This window comes from Procambarus clarkii, chromosome 15, assembly GCF_040958095.1.
Source record: "Procambarus clarkii isolate CNS0578487 chromosome 15, FALCON_Pclarkii_2.0, whole genome shotgun sequence".
NCBI lineage: Eukaryota > Metazoa > Arthropoda > Malacostraca > Decapoda > Cambaridae > Procambarus > Procambarus clarkii.
Genome location: NC_091164.1, coordinates 10,789,847 through 10,808,054, shown reverse-complemented (window position 1 = coordinate 10,808,054; position 18,208 = coordinate 10,789,847). Strand labels below are relative to the sequence as shown.

At 43.5% G+C, this 18,208-nt stretch overlaps 2 protein-coding genes across 3 annotated transcripts in view; one reads left to right on the top strand and one right to left on the bottom strand.

The window, feature by feature from the left end:
* LOC123759112 (neprilysin-1) overlaps positions 1–18,208 on the bottom strand; it is a 504,536-nt gene that overhangs the window by 335,931 nt on the left and 150,397 nt on the right. For both annotated transcript variants that reach the window (XR_011228616.1, XM_069324969.1), the window contains exon 2: positions 13,234–14,957. Coding sequence is in view for 1 of the 2 variants with exons in the window: in XM_069324969.1 (XP_069181070.1) it covers positions 13,234–13,727 (494 nt within the window). In the remaining variant the exon portion in view is untranslated. The remainder of the gene's footprint in view (positions 1–13,233; positions 14,958–18,208) is intronic.
* LOC138364906 (thioredoxin domain-containing protein 2-like) lies at positions 16,004–17,461 on the top strand. The gene is made up of 2 exons (XM_069324984.1): positions 16,004–16,037; positions 17,010–17,461. The coding sequence occupies exons 1-2, from the start codon at positions 16,004–16,006 to the stop codon at positions 17,459–17,461; spliced, it is 486 nt and encodes a 161-aa protein (XP_069181085.1).

Sequence of the window (18,208 nt, the reverse complement as noted above, 5' to 3'; positions counted from 1 at the left end):
CCCTCCCTCCACCTCATCTCCCCCAGGCCACCCCCTCCATGACGTCACAATGCCTCACGGCTGTTGCCAAACCAGGACTAGCATCTTCTCTAAATCAAAATTTGCCCAATTTGAAACCCCTCGTTGCGAATATTGTCCAAATGGGCTAACATAAAGCACCTCTATTTCCCCTCACAGATAACTCCCCTCCATGTAAACCCCTCCCTTCCCCCCCCCCCTTGCTCGGGGTTCACTACGGAGACAGATTCACGAAGCAGTTACGCAAGCACTTACGAACCTGTACATCTTTTCTCAATCTTTGACGGCTTTTTTTTAACAACTATTAAATAATTAATTAGCTCCGAAGCACCAGGAGGCTGTTTATAACAATAACAACGGTTGATTGGGAAGTTTTCATGCATGTAAACTGTTTAATGAATGTAACCAAAGCCGTCAAAGATTGAGGAAAGATGTACAGGTTCGTAAGTACTTGCGTAACTGCTTCGTGAATCTGGCCCCTATTAATACCCACCCCTACCCAAGCTTAAACTCAATTCAAGCGTAATCAGACCATTAATAGTTCATTATAAACCTGAAATAGATCGTATGCATTCTCAAACATTCGACCATTATTTTGCCCGTAGATATAGACTATATATCACATTTTAAACCCCGCATTACACTCCATTACTGTTGCCCCATTAAGCTTGGAGCCTCCACTAATCGCTTGTTATGACCCTATTACGCCTCTATTACTGCTCCTCTTCACCATTATTTCCTATTAAATGCTCCCGACCGGGCGAGATTACTGAAGCCAAATTGAAGATATCAGTTAGTGGACGTGGACAGCTGTGTCCCTGTGACGGTGTGGAGTATATATATATATATATATATATATATATATATATATATATATATATATATATATATATATATATATATATATATATATATATATATATAACAATAAACAGTAAGGAGAGATAGGTTCCAACAATGTCTGGGAAGGAGCGGAAAGGCTCAAACACGACGACACCCAACTCTTCTAAATAGACTCCAAACATGACAAGACAAACACACTCAATCAGCTGGTGAAGAATGTTGTTCCTCTCTCACTTACTCTCCCTTCTCTCTCTCACTTACTCTCCCCCTCTTTCTATCCCTTTCTTTCCCTCTTCAATTGCAAATATATATATATATATATATTAAAGAGGTCTCACTGCAAGTCTATGTTAGGCAGGGCATGATCACACGTTATCATACTGCTTATTTGACCTCACTTGGCTACCATACTTGACCTCACTTGGCTAGCATACTTGACCTCACTTGGCTACCATACTTGACCTCACTTGGCTATCATACTTGACCTCACTTGGCTAGCATACTTGACCTCACTTGGCTACCATACTTGACCTCACTTGGCTATCATACTTGACCTCACTTGGCTAGCATACTTGACCTCACTTGGCTACCATACTTGACCTCACTTGGCTATCATACTTGACCTCACTTGGCTAGCATACTTGACCTCACTTGGCTACCATACTTGACCTCACTTGGCTACCATACTTGACCTCACTTGGCTATCATACTTGACCTCACTTGGCTAGCATACTTGACCTCACTTGGCTACCATACTTGACCTCACTTGGCTATCATACTTGACCTCACTTGGCTAGCATACTTGACCTCACTTGGCTACCATACTTGACCTCACTTGGCTAGCATACTTGAGCTCACTTGGCTAGCATACTTGACCTCACTTGGCTAGCATACTTGACCTCACTTGGCTAGCATACTTGACCTCACTTGGCTAGCATACTTGACCTCACTTGGCTATCATACTTGACCTCACTTGGCTAGCATACTTGACCTCACTTGGCTATCATACTTGACCTCACTTGGCTAGTATACTTGACCTCACTTGGCTAGCATACTTGACCTCACTTGGCTACCATACTTGACCTCACTTGGCTATCATACTTGACCTCACTTGGCTAGCATACTTGACCTCACTTGGCTACCATACTTGACCTCACTTGGCTATCATACTTGACCTCACTTGGCTACCATACTTGACCTCACTTGGCTAGCATACTTGACCTCACTTGGCTATCATACTTGACCTCACTTGGCTACCATACTTGACCTCACTTGGCTACCATACTTGACCTCACTTGGCTACCATACTTGACCTCACTTGGCTAGCATACTTGACCTCACTTGGCTATCATACTTGACCTCACTTGGCTATCATACTTGACCTCACTTGGCTATCATACTTGACCTCACTTGGCTAGCATACTTGACCTCACTTGGCTATCATACTTGACCTCACTTGGCTAGCATGCTTGACCTCCCTTGGCTACCATACTTGACCTCACTTGGCTACCATACTGTACCTGAGTGTATGGGACTCTATACACTAATCTGTACTACTGCCACTAATAACGCAGTGATACACACTATCTCAAATAATAATATAAACCCCACTATCAACAATCACCGTTAATGATACACTAGACAATACAATCAACACGATAAGAGAACTGATAACACAATACAACAATCTACTGAGGAATAATCAGACTAATCTCATTGACACCTTCCCCCTAACCACCTATATCATAATTTACACGTGTAAATCAACCCTTTCTCGCACTTGCGTACAGTCAATATTGGCTTATTTAATAAGTGCATATGTGACATACTAATTGATTGTGAATATTTTAGTTTACCTTGAAAAGCTTCATAGAAAACACCGACCTCACCTAACCTTCTTAGTATGTTAAGATAAGCATCTTATTGCTTCTTATTTACAATTATTACTTAACCTATCAATGGTATAGGTTAAGTAATAATTGTAATTCTATCAACGGTATAGGTTAAGTACTAATTGTAAATAAGAAGCAATAAGATGCTTATCTTAACATACTAAGAAGGTTAGGTGAGGTCGGTGTTTTCTATGAAGCTTTTCAAGGTAAACTAAAATATTCCCATACAATTAGTATGTCACATATGCACTTATTAAATAAGCCAATATTGACTATAAGCAAGTGCGAGAACAGTTTTTTACACACCGGCGCATAAAAATACTCTACCGGCCCTTACAGAGGAATATTAAGTGACGTCTAACACTTCCTTGCCTGGTGAAGTTCAGCCAGGCTCTTGAAAGACACGATATATATTACTGTATACTTCGGGACAAATTATATCCACTGACCAAGGCACCAGTTAGGTAAAAACGATCCTTGATGGAATAACAGTCTGTCCTATAATGTTCTATACTCGTTCTATAAACGCCATATAAACGTTCTATATAAACGTACTGTAAACGTCATATAAAGGTTCTATAAACGTCCTATAAAGGTTCTTTAGACGTCCTATAAACGTTTTATAGACGTTCTATGAATGCCTGTCCTATAACTACCTCTGTCCGATATACATTCATCATAATATTCTTGATCATTAAGAACATCAGAACGTTTCATACAGCCACTGCTGGCTGATGCAGTCATCTGCCAGAGACAGAACTCGCTCCACCTTGAGGTTCACCTGCTCTTCTGTGACAAGTGCAAGGATGGTTCTACTGTATTTCCTCCCAACGAAAGGAGATTTAACATTGCACTTCAACTGTTGCAACAAACTTTGATAAGCATAGCGGTAGGACTTCTCCTTTCAAACCGAGTATGACACTTTGCCTTTCCACTCACAAAGCATATTTATTGTAGTTGAGAGGCGGGACCAAAGTGCCCGCCCCGCAAGCACAACTAGGTGAGCGCAGGTAACTCCTGCCTCAAAAAAAGAGATCGCCGCTGCTCTAAACTTGGGTCAATCCTGCTTACAAAGATTCAAAGAGGCAAAGGCTCCAATTCCGCAGAGCACTGAGATCAAGAGTCCTCACTCCGTGACCGGAAACCAGCAAGTGACATCCCACTGAACAATCAACTGGTAGTGTTGTTGATGTATGACGTCACAGGTCTCCTCCCATTGGCTATATTAAGTCACGTGACCTGTGAGGTGTCGTCGATGGATATGACGTCAGAGCTCTACCAAACGCCACACACAGCCCCGCTCCTGTGCCAGGTAAGTCCACTACGGGCTCACCATAGCCCGTGCTACTTGCCCCGCTCCTGTGCCAGGGTAAGCTACGGGCTCACCATAGCCCGTGCTACTTGCCCCGCTCCTGTGCCAGGTAAGCTACGGGCTCACCATTTCCCGTGCTACTTGGAACTTGTTCCGAGTAGCTGAATCTATAACAACACCAATCAAACGCCATCATATTTGGTGCATTGCAGATAAATATAAATTAATATTGCCCTCATCACATAAGTTTATACCTGCTGACATGAATAAAAGATTCCCCCCAGACAGTCCTTCATGCTGGTTGTGGGTGAGTATGACTCACAGGTGAAGTGATGTTATTATGAGCTCTCTCTCTCTCTCTCTCTCTCTCTCTCTCTCTCTCTCTCTCTCTCTCTCTCTCTCTCTCTCTCTCTCTCTCTCTCTCTCTCTCTCCCTCCCTCCTACCTCACTAATCTCTCTCTCATTCCTCCCCCACACATCCCCTCCTGAACTCACTAGAGACTGATACTTGTTAACTCGGGTTTTTCTTCTCCATTGGTTCAGGAGGAAGAGGAGAGTAGCAGTAAAAAAGCACGAGGAATAGTGAGGAGGAAGAGAGGGAGGGAAAGAGAATAAAAATAATACATTTGATTACGAGGGAATGTATAAATAAATACAGCAGAGGTGAGAAAAGGACAGAGGAAGGAGGGAGAGATGAGAAAAAGAATGATATTGGATGAAGGAGAAGAAGTGATAACAATAAGAAGGAGGAGGATGGGAAGAGGGGTGACAGGTTTAAAAAAAAATATTTTATTTAAAAGTCTTGAGGGAGTGTTGGAGGGAGGGGGGTGTGGGGGGAAGGGCAGTGCCAAGAGGTGCCAAGCTGGGAGTGATGGAAGGGTGGCACAAGGGGAAGGGTAGAGGGAAGGAGGAAATGGGAAAGGAGAAGAATTAAGTCGGTGCTACTGCTACCTATTACTGCCAGCATAACCTCACAAACTTCTAGCCACGAAACAACCACCACTAACCACCTCCACCAACCACCAACCAACCACCACAACCACCAACTTCTCCAGCCGTGGAGAGTGAGGGTAACCTTAGACTCAATCAGTAGCAGAAATTCCCAATTTGGAGAAGTAATGGCCGGTAGAGTTTTGCCTCAGAGTACCTGGTGTTGAGAGCTGCTGTAGCCCACTGTGAATAGTGCCAGAGCCAACGAGGGAGAAGCAACGGGCGGAAACGTGAGATGGGGAAACAATAGGTGATAATGGAGAAAGAGAGAGGAGGAAGAAGAGGGAATTATCCGGGAAAAGGATTATCAGGATTATCAGGGGCAACCCACCAAGCCATTACGACTACATAGCACATGGAAGTGATCAGGATGAAGATTTGGGATGGGATGATGAGGGGGGGGGGAGGAACTTGTGGACGGTCGGGGATTGAACGCCGACCTGCATGAAGCGAGACCGTCGTTCTACCGTCCGGCGCAATGAATAACCTGGGTAAAAACTGGTTAGTTAATGTATATTTATAGAACAAATCACGGGGCAACATGGCAGGTGCGGGAGGACTGAAGTGTTTCAAGCGTAGGTTAGACATATATATATATATATATATATATATATATATATATATATATATATATATATATATATATATATATACATATATATATATATATATATATATGTATATATATATATATATATATATATATATATATATATATATATATATATATGTCGTACCTAGTAGCCAGAACTCACTTCTCAGCCTACTATTCAAGGCCCGATTTGCCTAATAAGCCAAGTTTTCCTGAATTAATATATTTACTATAATTTTTTTCTTATGAAATGATAAAGCAACCCTTTTCTCTAAGTATGAGGTCAATTTTTTTATTGGAGTTAAAATTAACGTAGATATATGACCGAACCTAACCAACCCTACCTAACCTAACCTAACCTATATTTATAGGTAAGGTTAGGTTAGGTAGCCAAAAAAAGCTAGGTTAGGTTAGGTTAGGTTGGTTAGGTAGACGAAAAAACATTAATTCATGAAAACTTGGCTTATTAGGCAAATCGCGCCTTGAATAGTAGGCTGAGAAGTGCGTTCTGGCTATTAGGTACGACATATATATATATATATATATATATGTATATATATATATATATATATATATATATATATATATATATATATATATATATATATATATATATGAATGAATTTGGGTGGACACAAATAGGAGCTGCCTTATATGGACCAACAGGAGCTGCCTCGTATGGACCAACAGGAGCTGCCTCGTATGGACCAACAGGAGCTGCCTCGTATGGACCAACAGGAGTTGCCTCGTATGGACCAACAGGAGCTGCCTCGTATGGACCAACAGGAGCTGCCTCGTATGGACCAACAGGAGCTGCCTCGTATGGACCAACAGGAGCTGCCTCGTATGGACCAACAGGAGCTGCCTCGTATGGACCAACAGGAGCTGCTCGTATGGACCAACAGGAGCTGCCTCGTATGGACCAACAGGAGCTCCCTCGTATGGACCAACAGGAGCTGCCTCGTATGGACCAACAGGAGCTGCCTCGTATGGACCAACAGGAGCTGCCTCGTATGGACCAACAGGAGCTGCCTCGTATGGACCAACAGGAGCTGCCTCGTATGGGCCAACAGGAGCTGCCTCGTATGGACCAACAGGAGCTGCCTCGTATGGACCAACAGGAGCTGCCTCGTATGGACCAACAGGAGCTGCTCGTATGGACCAACAGGAGCTGCCTCGTATGGACCAACAGGAGCTGCTCGTATGGACCAACAGGAGCTGCCTCGTATGGACCAACAGGAGCTGCCTCGTATGAACCAACAGGAGCTGCCTCGTATGGACCAACAGGAGCTGCCTCCTATGGACCAACAGGAGCTGCCTCGTATGGACCAACAGGAGCTGCCTCGTATGGGCCAACAGGAGCTGCCTCGTATGGACCAACAGGAGCTGCCTCGTATGGACCAACAGGAGCTGCCTCGTATGGACCAACAGGTGCTGCCTCGTATGGACCAACAGGAGCTGCCTCGTATGGGCCAACAGGAGCTGCCTCGTATGGGCCAACAGGAGATGCCTCGTATGGACCAACAGGAGCTGCCTCGTATGGGCCAACAGGAGCTGCCTCGTATGGACCAACAGGAGCTGCCTCGTATGGGCCAACAGGAGCTGCCTCGTATGGACCAACAGGAGCTGCCTCGTATGGACCAACAGGAGCTGCCTCGTATGGACCAACAGGAGCTGCCTCGTATGGACCAACAGGAGCTGCCTCGTATGGACCAACAGGAGCTGCCTCGTATGGACCAACAGGAGCTGCCTCGTATGGGCCAACAGGAGCTGCCTCGTATGGACCAACAGGAGCTGCCTCGTATGGGCCAACAGGAGCTGCCTCGTATGGACCAACAGGAGCTGCCTCGTATGGACCAACAGGAGCTGCCTCGTATGGGCCAACAGGAGCTGCCTCGTATGGACCAACAGGAGCTGCCTCGTATGGACCAACAGGAGCTGCCTCGTATGGGCCAACAGGAGCTGCCTCGTATGGACCAACAGGAGCTGCCTCGTATGGACCAACAGGAGCTGCCTCGTATGGACCAACAGGAGCTGCCTCGTATGGGCCAACAGGAGCTGCCTCGTATGGGCCAACAGGAGCTGCCTCGTATGGACCAACAGGAGCTGCCTCGTATGGGCCAACAGGAGCTGCCTCGTATGGGCCAACAGGAGCTGCCTCGTATGGACCAACAGGAGCTGCCTCGTATGGACCAGCAGGAGCTGCCTCGTATGGACCAACAGGAGCTGCCTCGTATGGACCAACAGGAGCTGCCTCGTATGGACCAACAGGAGCTGCCTCGTATGGACCAACAGGAGCTGCCTCGTATGGGCCAACAGGAGCTGTCTCGTATGGACCAACAGGAGCTGCCTCGTATGGACCAACAGGAGCTGCCTCGTATGGACCAACAGGAGCTGCCTCGTATGGACCAACAGGAGCTGCCTCGTATGGACCAACAGGAGCTGCCTCGTATGGACCAACAGGAGCTGCCTCGTATGGGCCAACAGGAGCTGCCTCGTATGGGCCAACAGGAGCTGCCTCGTATGGACCAAAAGGAGCTGCCTCGTATGGGCCAACAGGAGCTGCCTCGTATGGGCCAACAGGAGCTGCCTCGTATGGACCAAAAGGAGCTGCCTCGTATGGGCCAACAGGAGCTGCCTCGTATGGACCAAAAGGAGCTGCCTCGTATGGGCCAACAGGAGCTGCCTCGTATGGGCCAACAGGAGCTGCCTCATATGGACCAATGAACCTTCTGCAGTTTCATTTGTTCTTATTTAGAAAAAATATTCATAAAATTCTTATGAATAGGGTAAACTATATCCTAGAGCCCATCCTCCTGTTTATATAAAGCTTATAGCAACCGTGTGAACCATCGTTCATATATTGACGTAGTGGACAATTAGAAAACACAATTTTATACTATCCAATTTGGACAAACCGGAAAAAAGGTTCTGTATTTATGTTGCTAATAGAACCTAACCTAACGAGCCTAGGCCTAATGGGCCCTTATCTGAGGCCTAATATAGTACATGTATGTGTGCTATACTAGGGAGGTAGTGTAGTGAGAGATGGAGGAGGCTGTGGCAGGTGTGTGGTGAAAGATGGAGGTGACTGTGGCAGGTGTGTAGTGAAGAAGATGGAGGTGACTGTGGCAGGTGTGTAGTGAAAATGGAGGAGACTGTGGCAGGTGTGTAGTGAAGATGGAGGTGACTGTGGCAGGTGTGTAGTGAAGATGGAGACCGTGGCAGGTGTGTGGTGAAGATGGAGGAGGCTGTGACAGGTGTGTAGTGAAGATGATGGAGGAGACTGTGACAGGTGTGTAGTGAAGAAGATGGATGGAGGAGACTGTGACAGCTGTGTAGTGAAGAAGATGGAGGAGTCTGGCAGGTGTGTAGTGAAGAAGATGAAGGAGACTCTTGAAGACGGTCAAGTGAAGAGGAAGGTCGATACAACAAATACTGTTGAGATCAATGAACGAATACACTCCCCCCCCCCACCCTACCATCCCCCCCACCCTACCATCCCCCCCAACCCTACCATCCCCCCCAACCCCACCCAAAAAATACATACACCAGAGAGAGATGGAAGCATCCAGGAATTATCTGACCAGTGCAGCGTGGAGCAAGAAAGGATATGCCGCTGGGCAGATGCACGACGCTCCGGGGTCCCAGCCGTCTGGCACGACACAGTGATATCCCGAGACGCAGGGAAGAAGGGAAGGGGGTTAGGTGTGGGGGGACGGAGAGATATAAGGAGTCGCGGAGCTGAATGGAGGGGTTGTGGTGGAGGGTGGGGGGAGAGGTGGGGGGGTTAATCAGCTGGTGGAATGTTAAATAAGAGAACGCCGGAGACATGGGGATTATGGCTGGTTGAACGCCATGGAAAAGTAGCAGTGTCTATGAGATTTTTGGAGAAGCATTAACAAAATGGCGGAAAAATCTACACTGTGATTTGAGAGTTTTAAGGGTCGCGATGGGGTATGGTGGAAGGGGGGGAAGGTGAGGAGGGGGAGGGAGTGAAGAGGGGGGGCAAGGAAGAGGGGGGGGGGCAAGGAAGAGGGGGGGCAAGGAAGAGGGGGGGGGAGAGGGGGTGTAAGGGGGAGGCATCAAACTGACAGGATAATTTACTCTGGGAATGGAAATACACACGCGAGATTTTGAATCGATTTGCATGTTTTAAGAGTGATATATGTACGTCTAAAAATGTTCATGGTATATATCTTCAAAGGAATTACATATATTCATCTTTAGTAATTAGAATGTATTACATTCTTTACAGAGTATTTTATAAATGACCCAGTTATCACTACGGGGGCTGTTTGTAACTAATAATTTTCCAATGGCATTTTCATAATTAAACCCCACATGTAAATACAAAATTTTCAAGGCCCTCATTAATATTTTTGAACCCAGTAAAATATGGTAAGTGTAAGACATTTTAGGCGACTTTTCTCACTGCTGATTTTGTTGTAATACGTATATTGAACTTTACTCTGATAAGCTGAAAAAAACTTGGTAGCAAAGCTGGAATTCAATAAAATCAATATGTTCTAACGCTTCATCTAAGATTATGGACTAACATTTCGAAGAACTGTTAGATATATAAAACAAAAAAATTGATTGTTTACCATTATATCTATTTCCAGATTATCTGTAAGCACTCAACGCAAAATAAAAATCCTCCTTATAAACAAGGATATCTACAAACAACACGTATTTATCAAGTTAAGTCTCTATAGTAAATTTCATAGAGGTAACTGAATTTTCAAGTTTCGCTAAAAATTTATCTGCATTTACATCTGAAGATCAAAGACAAAACATTGTCTCTGCTCAAGGTTGGAGGCCAGACGCTTGGGGCTAGCCACACCAAACCTTGCAGCCAAAATGGTCTGGGGTACGGGACGGACACAGGCTTGTCTGGGTAAACCTATGATAAATGATTTAAAAACTATTATCAATGATTCACACCACCCACCCGATACTCACGGATTCAATCTGGACAGATGTGAAATATTCGTTCAGATGTCCGAAGACTTTTTCGTTAGAAAAATGATTTCTTAAACACATTCGTTTCATTAATCCAAAATATTACATTTTATGGAAGGGGGATAATAGGGGGAAGGGGAGTTTGGGGATGGGGGAGGACGAAGGGAAGGGCAGGGACGACCAGGGCAGGGAGGGCGCCAGGAAGGTGAGAGCACCCGGGCATGGGTACCCCATAATATTATATATTGGTAATAGGAGCTAAAGGACGGGGAGAAGGATAGGGGAGGACGAGGAGAAAGGGGGTGGTGAGAAGGGGAAAAATAGAGGAGATGGGAAGGGAAGAGGGGGAGAGGCGGAAAAGGAAAGGGGGGGGGAAGATGGAGAGGAGGGGGTGAGAGGGGGAAGAAGAGGGGTGGGGAGGGAAGAGAAAGAATATCTCGGGCATCACAGGGTGCCCCTCCTCGTATATATATATAAATATATATATATATATATATATATATATATATATATATATATATATATATATATATGTTTCATTGAATATGACCGCATATTCTGTATTTATTATTTTCTGGTTTAGGGCTTCTATCCCTCTAACTATTTTCTTAGCATCAGGGCTTAATTGAAATAGGAGTTCTCCAAAACTCATTTTCGTACTTTTAAGGTGAAGAAAAGAAGTGATTTACTATAGAGTGTATTACACTTATTTGTATAATTTGCACGACGTTTCGAACCTCCATGGTTCATTCTCAAGTGAACAGATCTTACAATACTAGTTGATTTTATACCCGCATTAGGTCAGGTGATAATACAATGAAGGTGAAAACATGGGGGGATACATAAGGGATAAACATAGGGGCTGCAGAAGGCTTATTGGCCCATACGAGGCATCTCCTATCTAAACACAAAGATTAATCCAGTGTAATTGGCCTGTTATGTTGGACATTGTCTTCTGTGTTGGCATCGATATGTTCTTGTCTTGTCCTTACTCTCATGGTGGGTAGAGTAAATAGTTCCGTGATTTGGGTGTTCATGGTAGGTCGCTCTATTCTTATGTGAATTGCCTCAAGAATTTGTAATCTTCTTGAATCTTGGGTTTTGTCTATTATGCAAGTATTCTTGTTCAACATTTCTCTTGTTAACAAGAGAAATGTTGAACAAGAATACTTGCATAATAGACAAAACCCAAGATTCAAGAAGATTACAAATTCTTGAGGCAATTCACATAAGAATAGAGCGACCTACCATGAACACCCAAATCACGGAACTATTTACTCTACCCACCATGAGAGTAAGGACAAGACAAGAACATATCGATGCCAACACAGAAGACAATGTCCAACATAACAGGCCAATTACACTGGATTAATCTTTGTGTTTAGATAGGAGATGCCTCGTATGGGCCAATAAGCCTTCTGCAGCCCCTATGTTTATCCCTTATGTATCCCCCCATGTTTTCACCTTCATTGTATTATCACCTGTCCTAATGCGGGTATAAAAACAACTAGTATTGTAAGATCTGTTCACTTGAGAATGAACCATGGAGGTTCGAAACGTCGTGCAAATTATACAAATAAGTGTAATACACTCTATAGTAAATCACTTCTTTTCTTCACCTTAAAAGTACGAAAATGGGTTTTGGAGAACTCCTATTTCAATTAAGCCCTGATGCTAAGAAAATAGTTAGAGGGATAGAAGCCCTAAACCAGAAAATAATAAATACAGAATATGCGGTCATATTCAATGAAACATGTTTGAAAGAAAACCTGCTGCCAGTATACACCAATATATATATATATATATATATTGGTGTATATATATATATATATATATATATATATATATATATATATATATATTGGTGTATATATATATATATATATATATATATATATATATATATATATATATATATATATATATATATATATATATATATATATATATATATATATATATATTACATATATATATATTACAAGTTTTCTATACAACTGTGAATAACTGAGGAATAAAATAAAACTGAATCTACTGTCAAAAAAAAAATATATATATATATATATATATATATATATATATATATATATATATATATATATATATATATATATATATATATATATATATAAACACACATCTTTATGTAAGGCAGATTTGCGAACTACTTCTCTTTTTCTCTGTCTTATCTAGGGATAAACAAATTATCTTCATTTTATCAACACAATGAGTTATTTTGAGCCTATCAATCGTCTCGGTATATGTAATAGCAACTCAATATCTAGCTAGAAAACCCAATTTGTTGAATACTCGAAGTCAAAGCCATCTTAGTAGTGCTCACAGTCAAAACCAGGTTAGTTAAGTTCATAAAATCAAAACCAAGTCATCTAAGGGCAAGAAGCCAAAACCGGCATATATATAATTACTATGTGTACATTATCATTCAGTTTCTGCAAGCTTATGTGTTTTTCTACCACACCAAAACCCAGACACAAGGGTCGGTAATCCTCCCAATTCCGCTGCTTCTTCGATATTGAGCAAACATCCGATAATTATGCTCTTGAGCGCTGGCGGAAATAGAATCCAAAACCAGGTTTTCAAAACAACAAATTGGTACTCACCTGTGGGATCTGACGACCTTGACGCCGGAGTGAGCAGTTCCGTTGCAGCAAGCCGTATCCTTCCTGGCTGCCGAAGAGGAGGACGAGGTGGTGCAGCAGGAGTCCGTCAGGAAGGCCTCGGGCAGGAAGGCCGTCGGAGAAGGAGACGAGGTCGAGGTCGGGATGGTCAGAACACCGCTGCTCACGTCCTTAGGGGAAGGAACTTCGTCGCTGGAAGGACTGAGGAGGTCGGCGCGTGAATTCTCTTTCAGATTCCGAGGCAAAGTGGTCTTGAATAACCCGAACTTCTTTTGTTTTTTCTTAATGTTGACACTTCCTCCCCCAAATCCGCCTCCTTTCCCATCTCCTCCTCCTCCTCCACCTCCGCCGCCGCCTACAGTCGCCATAGTTGTCGTTTTAGTGTCCGTGTTGCTGCCGCCGTCGCTGCCACCTCCAGCGCTGCTCCCGTTGGACGACATGCTCGAGGGTCGTCCGTTGGTGGAACTTCTGGCCATCTTGGAGAGCAATGTTGTCTTGTGGAATATTCCAGAATGTTAATGACAGTTACGTCTTGAGAGGCTGCTGGACCTGCTACTTTGAGTACTTGTTACAGCAAATGTCAGAACGAATCTTAAACTGTATTATTTGGTTATTATTGTTGAACGTGACTTTGTTTTGCTAAATATCAATAAATAACTCTTGGAATGTTGTGTTGAATGTAACGTGAACAGACGTCATAGAACAAGCTTTTATTTGCAGTTTGAGTGAGTCCAGATGTAAAGGATTCATGGCCTGAGCCTTTGTTGACATTGGATGTTTTCCTCAAATGTAAACAGAATGTTGACATTGGATGTTTTCCTCCCTTGTTTATTTACAGTTCAACCAGACAGTCTCCCCCCCTGGTTAACACCTCGCTCACCCATTGTCAACACACTCAACCCAACTGTCTGGTTAACTACGTTTGCAACAGCGTTGAACTAGAAGCTAAGGGGCTTCGAGACAAATGGTTTTGTGTGACATGTTGACACAATCTATACACTGTTTACACTGATCTCACAATTATAAACACAATCGCTATTTTAACACCTCTACGGGCCTCGAACAACGCCACGGAACTCACCCGTCTTCTAACAAACCGCCGCAGAACTCACTTCCTTTCTAGCAAATTGGCACACAACTCACTGGTAATCAACTGGTCGAGTTATATCAGCAAGCCATTGAGGTGTTGGCACCATATATCACTATCGTTACAGAGACTTAACTCACAGTTGCTTTCAACGGTGAGCTTTCAGCGGCACTACAAGACCACTGTTACTGCAGCACTCACTGTTTCCTATCCTCCTGGCTTGATCAATTGGGTGATTATCTCCCAACTGTCAACCCTAAGTATATATTACAAAGCCCACTTTGAAAACTTATCTAATATCTAGATTTGAAGTTGATTTCAAAGCTATTTCAGTCTCGGTAACTTAAAAAGAGTCAATATTATTCTCTCTGTCTTATACTTTACTCATCAAAATTATCTGTTTTATTTTACATTTATCTCTTTTTCCACTCTTCCTCAATTTCCTCAATGTTTCCTTAATCCCTCGATCATCTTACGCTTTGATCCCACACTATCGCCAGCTGCGTCTCTCGGCTCCAGGCATTATTTACCAAAGTTTTTCTTTCTCGTTTAGGAAGTAATTTTCAGGAGTGGTGTAGTGTTGTCTGGTCTCAAGGCTCACCATCACATCAGCGCCGCTCTGAAAGGTAAACACAGTAACCGTTTAAAAAGGCATGAAAGTGTAGTTTCAATGCACTTTTAAACATTTTTACACACACACACACACACACACACACACACACACACACACACACACACACACACACGCACACACACACACGCACACACACACACACACACACACACACACACACACACACACACACACACACACAATTTTCTTTTAGCGTGAGAGTAGTGGGAAAATGGAATGCACTTCAGGAACAGGTTGTGGAAGCAAATACTATTCATAATTTTAAAACCAGGTATGATAGGGAAATGGGACAAGAGTCATTGCTGTAAACAACCGATGCTCGAAAGACGGGATCCAAGAGTCAATGCTCGATCCTGCAGACACAACTAGGTGAGTACAACTAGGTGAGTACAACTAGGTGAGTACATACACGCACACACACATTGTGTGTATGTGCGTTCGTTGATTGACAGTTGAGAGGCGGGACCAAAGAGCCAGAGCTCAACTCCAGAAAGCACAAATAGGTGAGTACACTCACACGCACAGAGCGCTCGGGGGTAGTTGTCCTTAGGGGCCCGGGTTCGATTCCCGGCCGAGGCAAAAACAAATGGGCGGAGTTTCTCCTGATGCTCCTGTTCACCTCGCAATAAATAGGTACCTAGAAGTTAGACAACTACTACGGGCTGCGTCCTGGGGATGTGTGTATGTATGTACTCACATATTTGTACTCACCTATTTGTGCTTGCGGGGGTTGAGCTCTGGCTCTTTGGTCCCGCCTCTCAACTGTCAATCAACTGGTGTACAGGTTCCTGAGCCTACTGGGCTTTATCATATCTACACTTGAAGCTGTGTATGGAGTCAGCCTCCACCACATCACTGCCTAATGCATTCCATTTGTCAACCACTTTGACACTAAAAAAGTTCTTTCTAATATCTTTGTGGCTCATTTGGGCACACAATTTCCAGCTGTGTCCCCCTAGTGCGTGTGCCCCTTGTGTTAAATGTCCTTATCTACCCTATCAATTCCTTTGAGAATGTTGTATGTGGTGACCATGTCCCCCCCTAACTCTTCTGTTTTCCAGCGACGTAAGGTTTAATTCCCACCACACACGTGAGGTGTGTGTGTGTGTGTGTGTGTGTGTGTGTGTGTGTGTGTGTGTGTGTGTGTGTGTGTGTGTGTGTGTGTGTGTGTGTGTGCGTGTGTGTGTGTACTCACCTATGTGTGTGTGTGTGTTCCCCACCAATCAGGAAAGAGCCTTCTCTGATGTCAGAGATGTACCCAATCACGATTCAACTATGACATTAGACATATTTTTGCTTCAGTATATAAACATCAACCCCAAAGCGTGACGTAAAATAATATTGGCTAAACCACAGCAACAGAGTTCTAGAATTGAAAAGATATCAACCAAGATATCAATTGAGAAGATATCAACCAAGATATCAATTGAGAAGATATCAACCAAGATATCAATTGAGAAGATATCAACCAAGATATCAATTGAGAAGATATCAACCGTCTTTAATCACTCAAGGATTTATATAAACCCTCCCATCCCAAAAATATACCCAATCTGTGAATCTTCCAATGTGAGGCTAGGGAGGAGCTGTCAGTCCACGTCCAGCCGAGAGAAATATCCCCTCTGACGTCATAGATTTCTCTCCTCACCCACCAACCAATCCCGATTTAGGATGAACTGTGTTGACGGAGATTCATCCAATCGCAGATAATCTTGAGCTGTGACGTCAGAAGCATTGACGAATCAGGGTTCGTGTTGTGGTAAACATCAAGTCCAGCTGGTCCAGGAGACAAGGGGAGGGGGAGGGTGGGAGGGGGGACAGTGTACGTGCAAAACATACAGTTCTGAGTTAAAGCTGAGTGTTAGCGAGGGTGAGAGAGCGGGGGGGGGGAGGAGAGAGGGCGAGAGAGAGAGACGTAGTGGGGGGGGAGAGGAGGTGAGAGAGGGCGAGAGAGGGAGACGTAGTGGGTGAGGGAAAAGGGTGAGAAGGGAAGGGAGGGGGGATATAATATGAAGGAAATGATGAAATGGTAAGAAGGAAAGGGTGACAAGGGAGAGAAGAAGGGGCACTTGGAAGATGAAATAGCAGATAAGAAAGGGCACTTGGAAGATGAAATAGCAGATAAGAAAGGGCACTTGGAAGATGAAATAGCAGATAAGAAAGGGCACTTGGAAGATGAAATAGCAGATAAGAAAGGGCACTTGGAAGATGAAATAGCAGATAAGAAAGGGCACTTGGAAGATGAAATAGCAGATAAGAAAGGGCACTTGGAAGATGAAATAGCAGATAAGAAAGGGCACTTGGAAGATGAAATAGCAGATAAGAAAGGGCACTTGGAAGATGAAATAGCAGATACGAAAGGGCACTTGGAAGATGAAATAGCAGATAAGAAAGGGCACTTGGAAGATGAAATAGCAGATAAGAAAGGGCACTTGGAAGATGAAATAGCAGATACGAAAGGAAGAAGACAGCATAAAGGGGTAAAATAGGAGGTAGAAGAGAACAGGAGTAAAAAGGGTAAGGAGGGAGGAAGCGTGAAGTGGAAAGCGTGACAGTAAATAAGAGAGAAACACGAGAAAAAAAATTACAATATCTATAAACGAGAATGTCCGCCCGAGGCAGGAGACCAGAAACTTGGGGACAGCCTCACTCTCAGCTCTGCAAGATGACTAACGTGGGGTATGGGAGTGTCACAGACCACTCGAGGTGGACCCAAGTGCCACACTAAGAAACATCGGCATCTATAGCGACAAAATGCTATTTTCGTGTCACCAATTCAATCAGGGGTTGTGGTTTCCGTAGAGTTTTGATGCGTATTCCCACCAAATTCATTTAGGTTCTTACAGTATTACATTTTCAGAGAGAGAGAGAGAGAGAGAGAGAGAGAGAGAGAGAGAGAGAGAGAGAGAGAGAGAGAGAGAGAGAGAGAGAGAGAGAGAGAGAGAGAGAGAGAGAGAGAGGGACGAACAGATCGATCTAATACCACAGAAATATTATACTAAACATATCCAGATATACTACAAGCATACATTTGAACATAAGACTTAAAAACACGTGACCGATGTTTTAAATACAAACATGTACGTATTACGTATTTCCAAATAAATAATAGTAATAAGAATAACAACAATGATAATAATGTTAATAATACCAATATTTATATATTTCATTTAATAGCGATGAAGAACGGAAATATAGACTTCGGATATTCAAATTCAAATATGAATTTGAATATT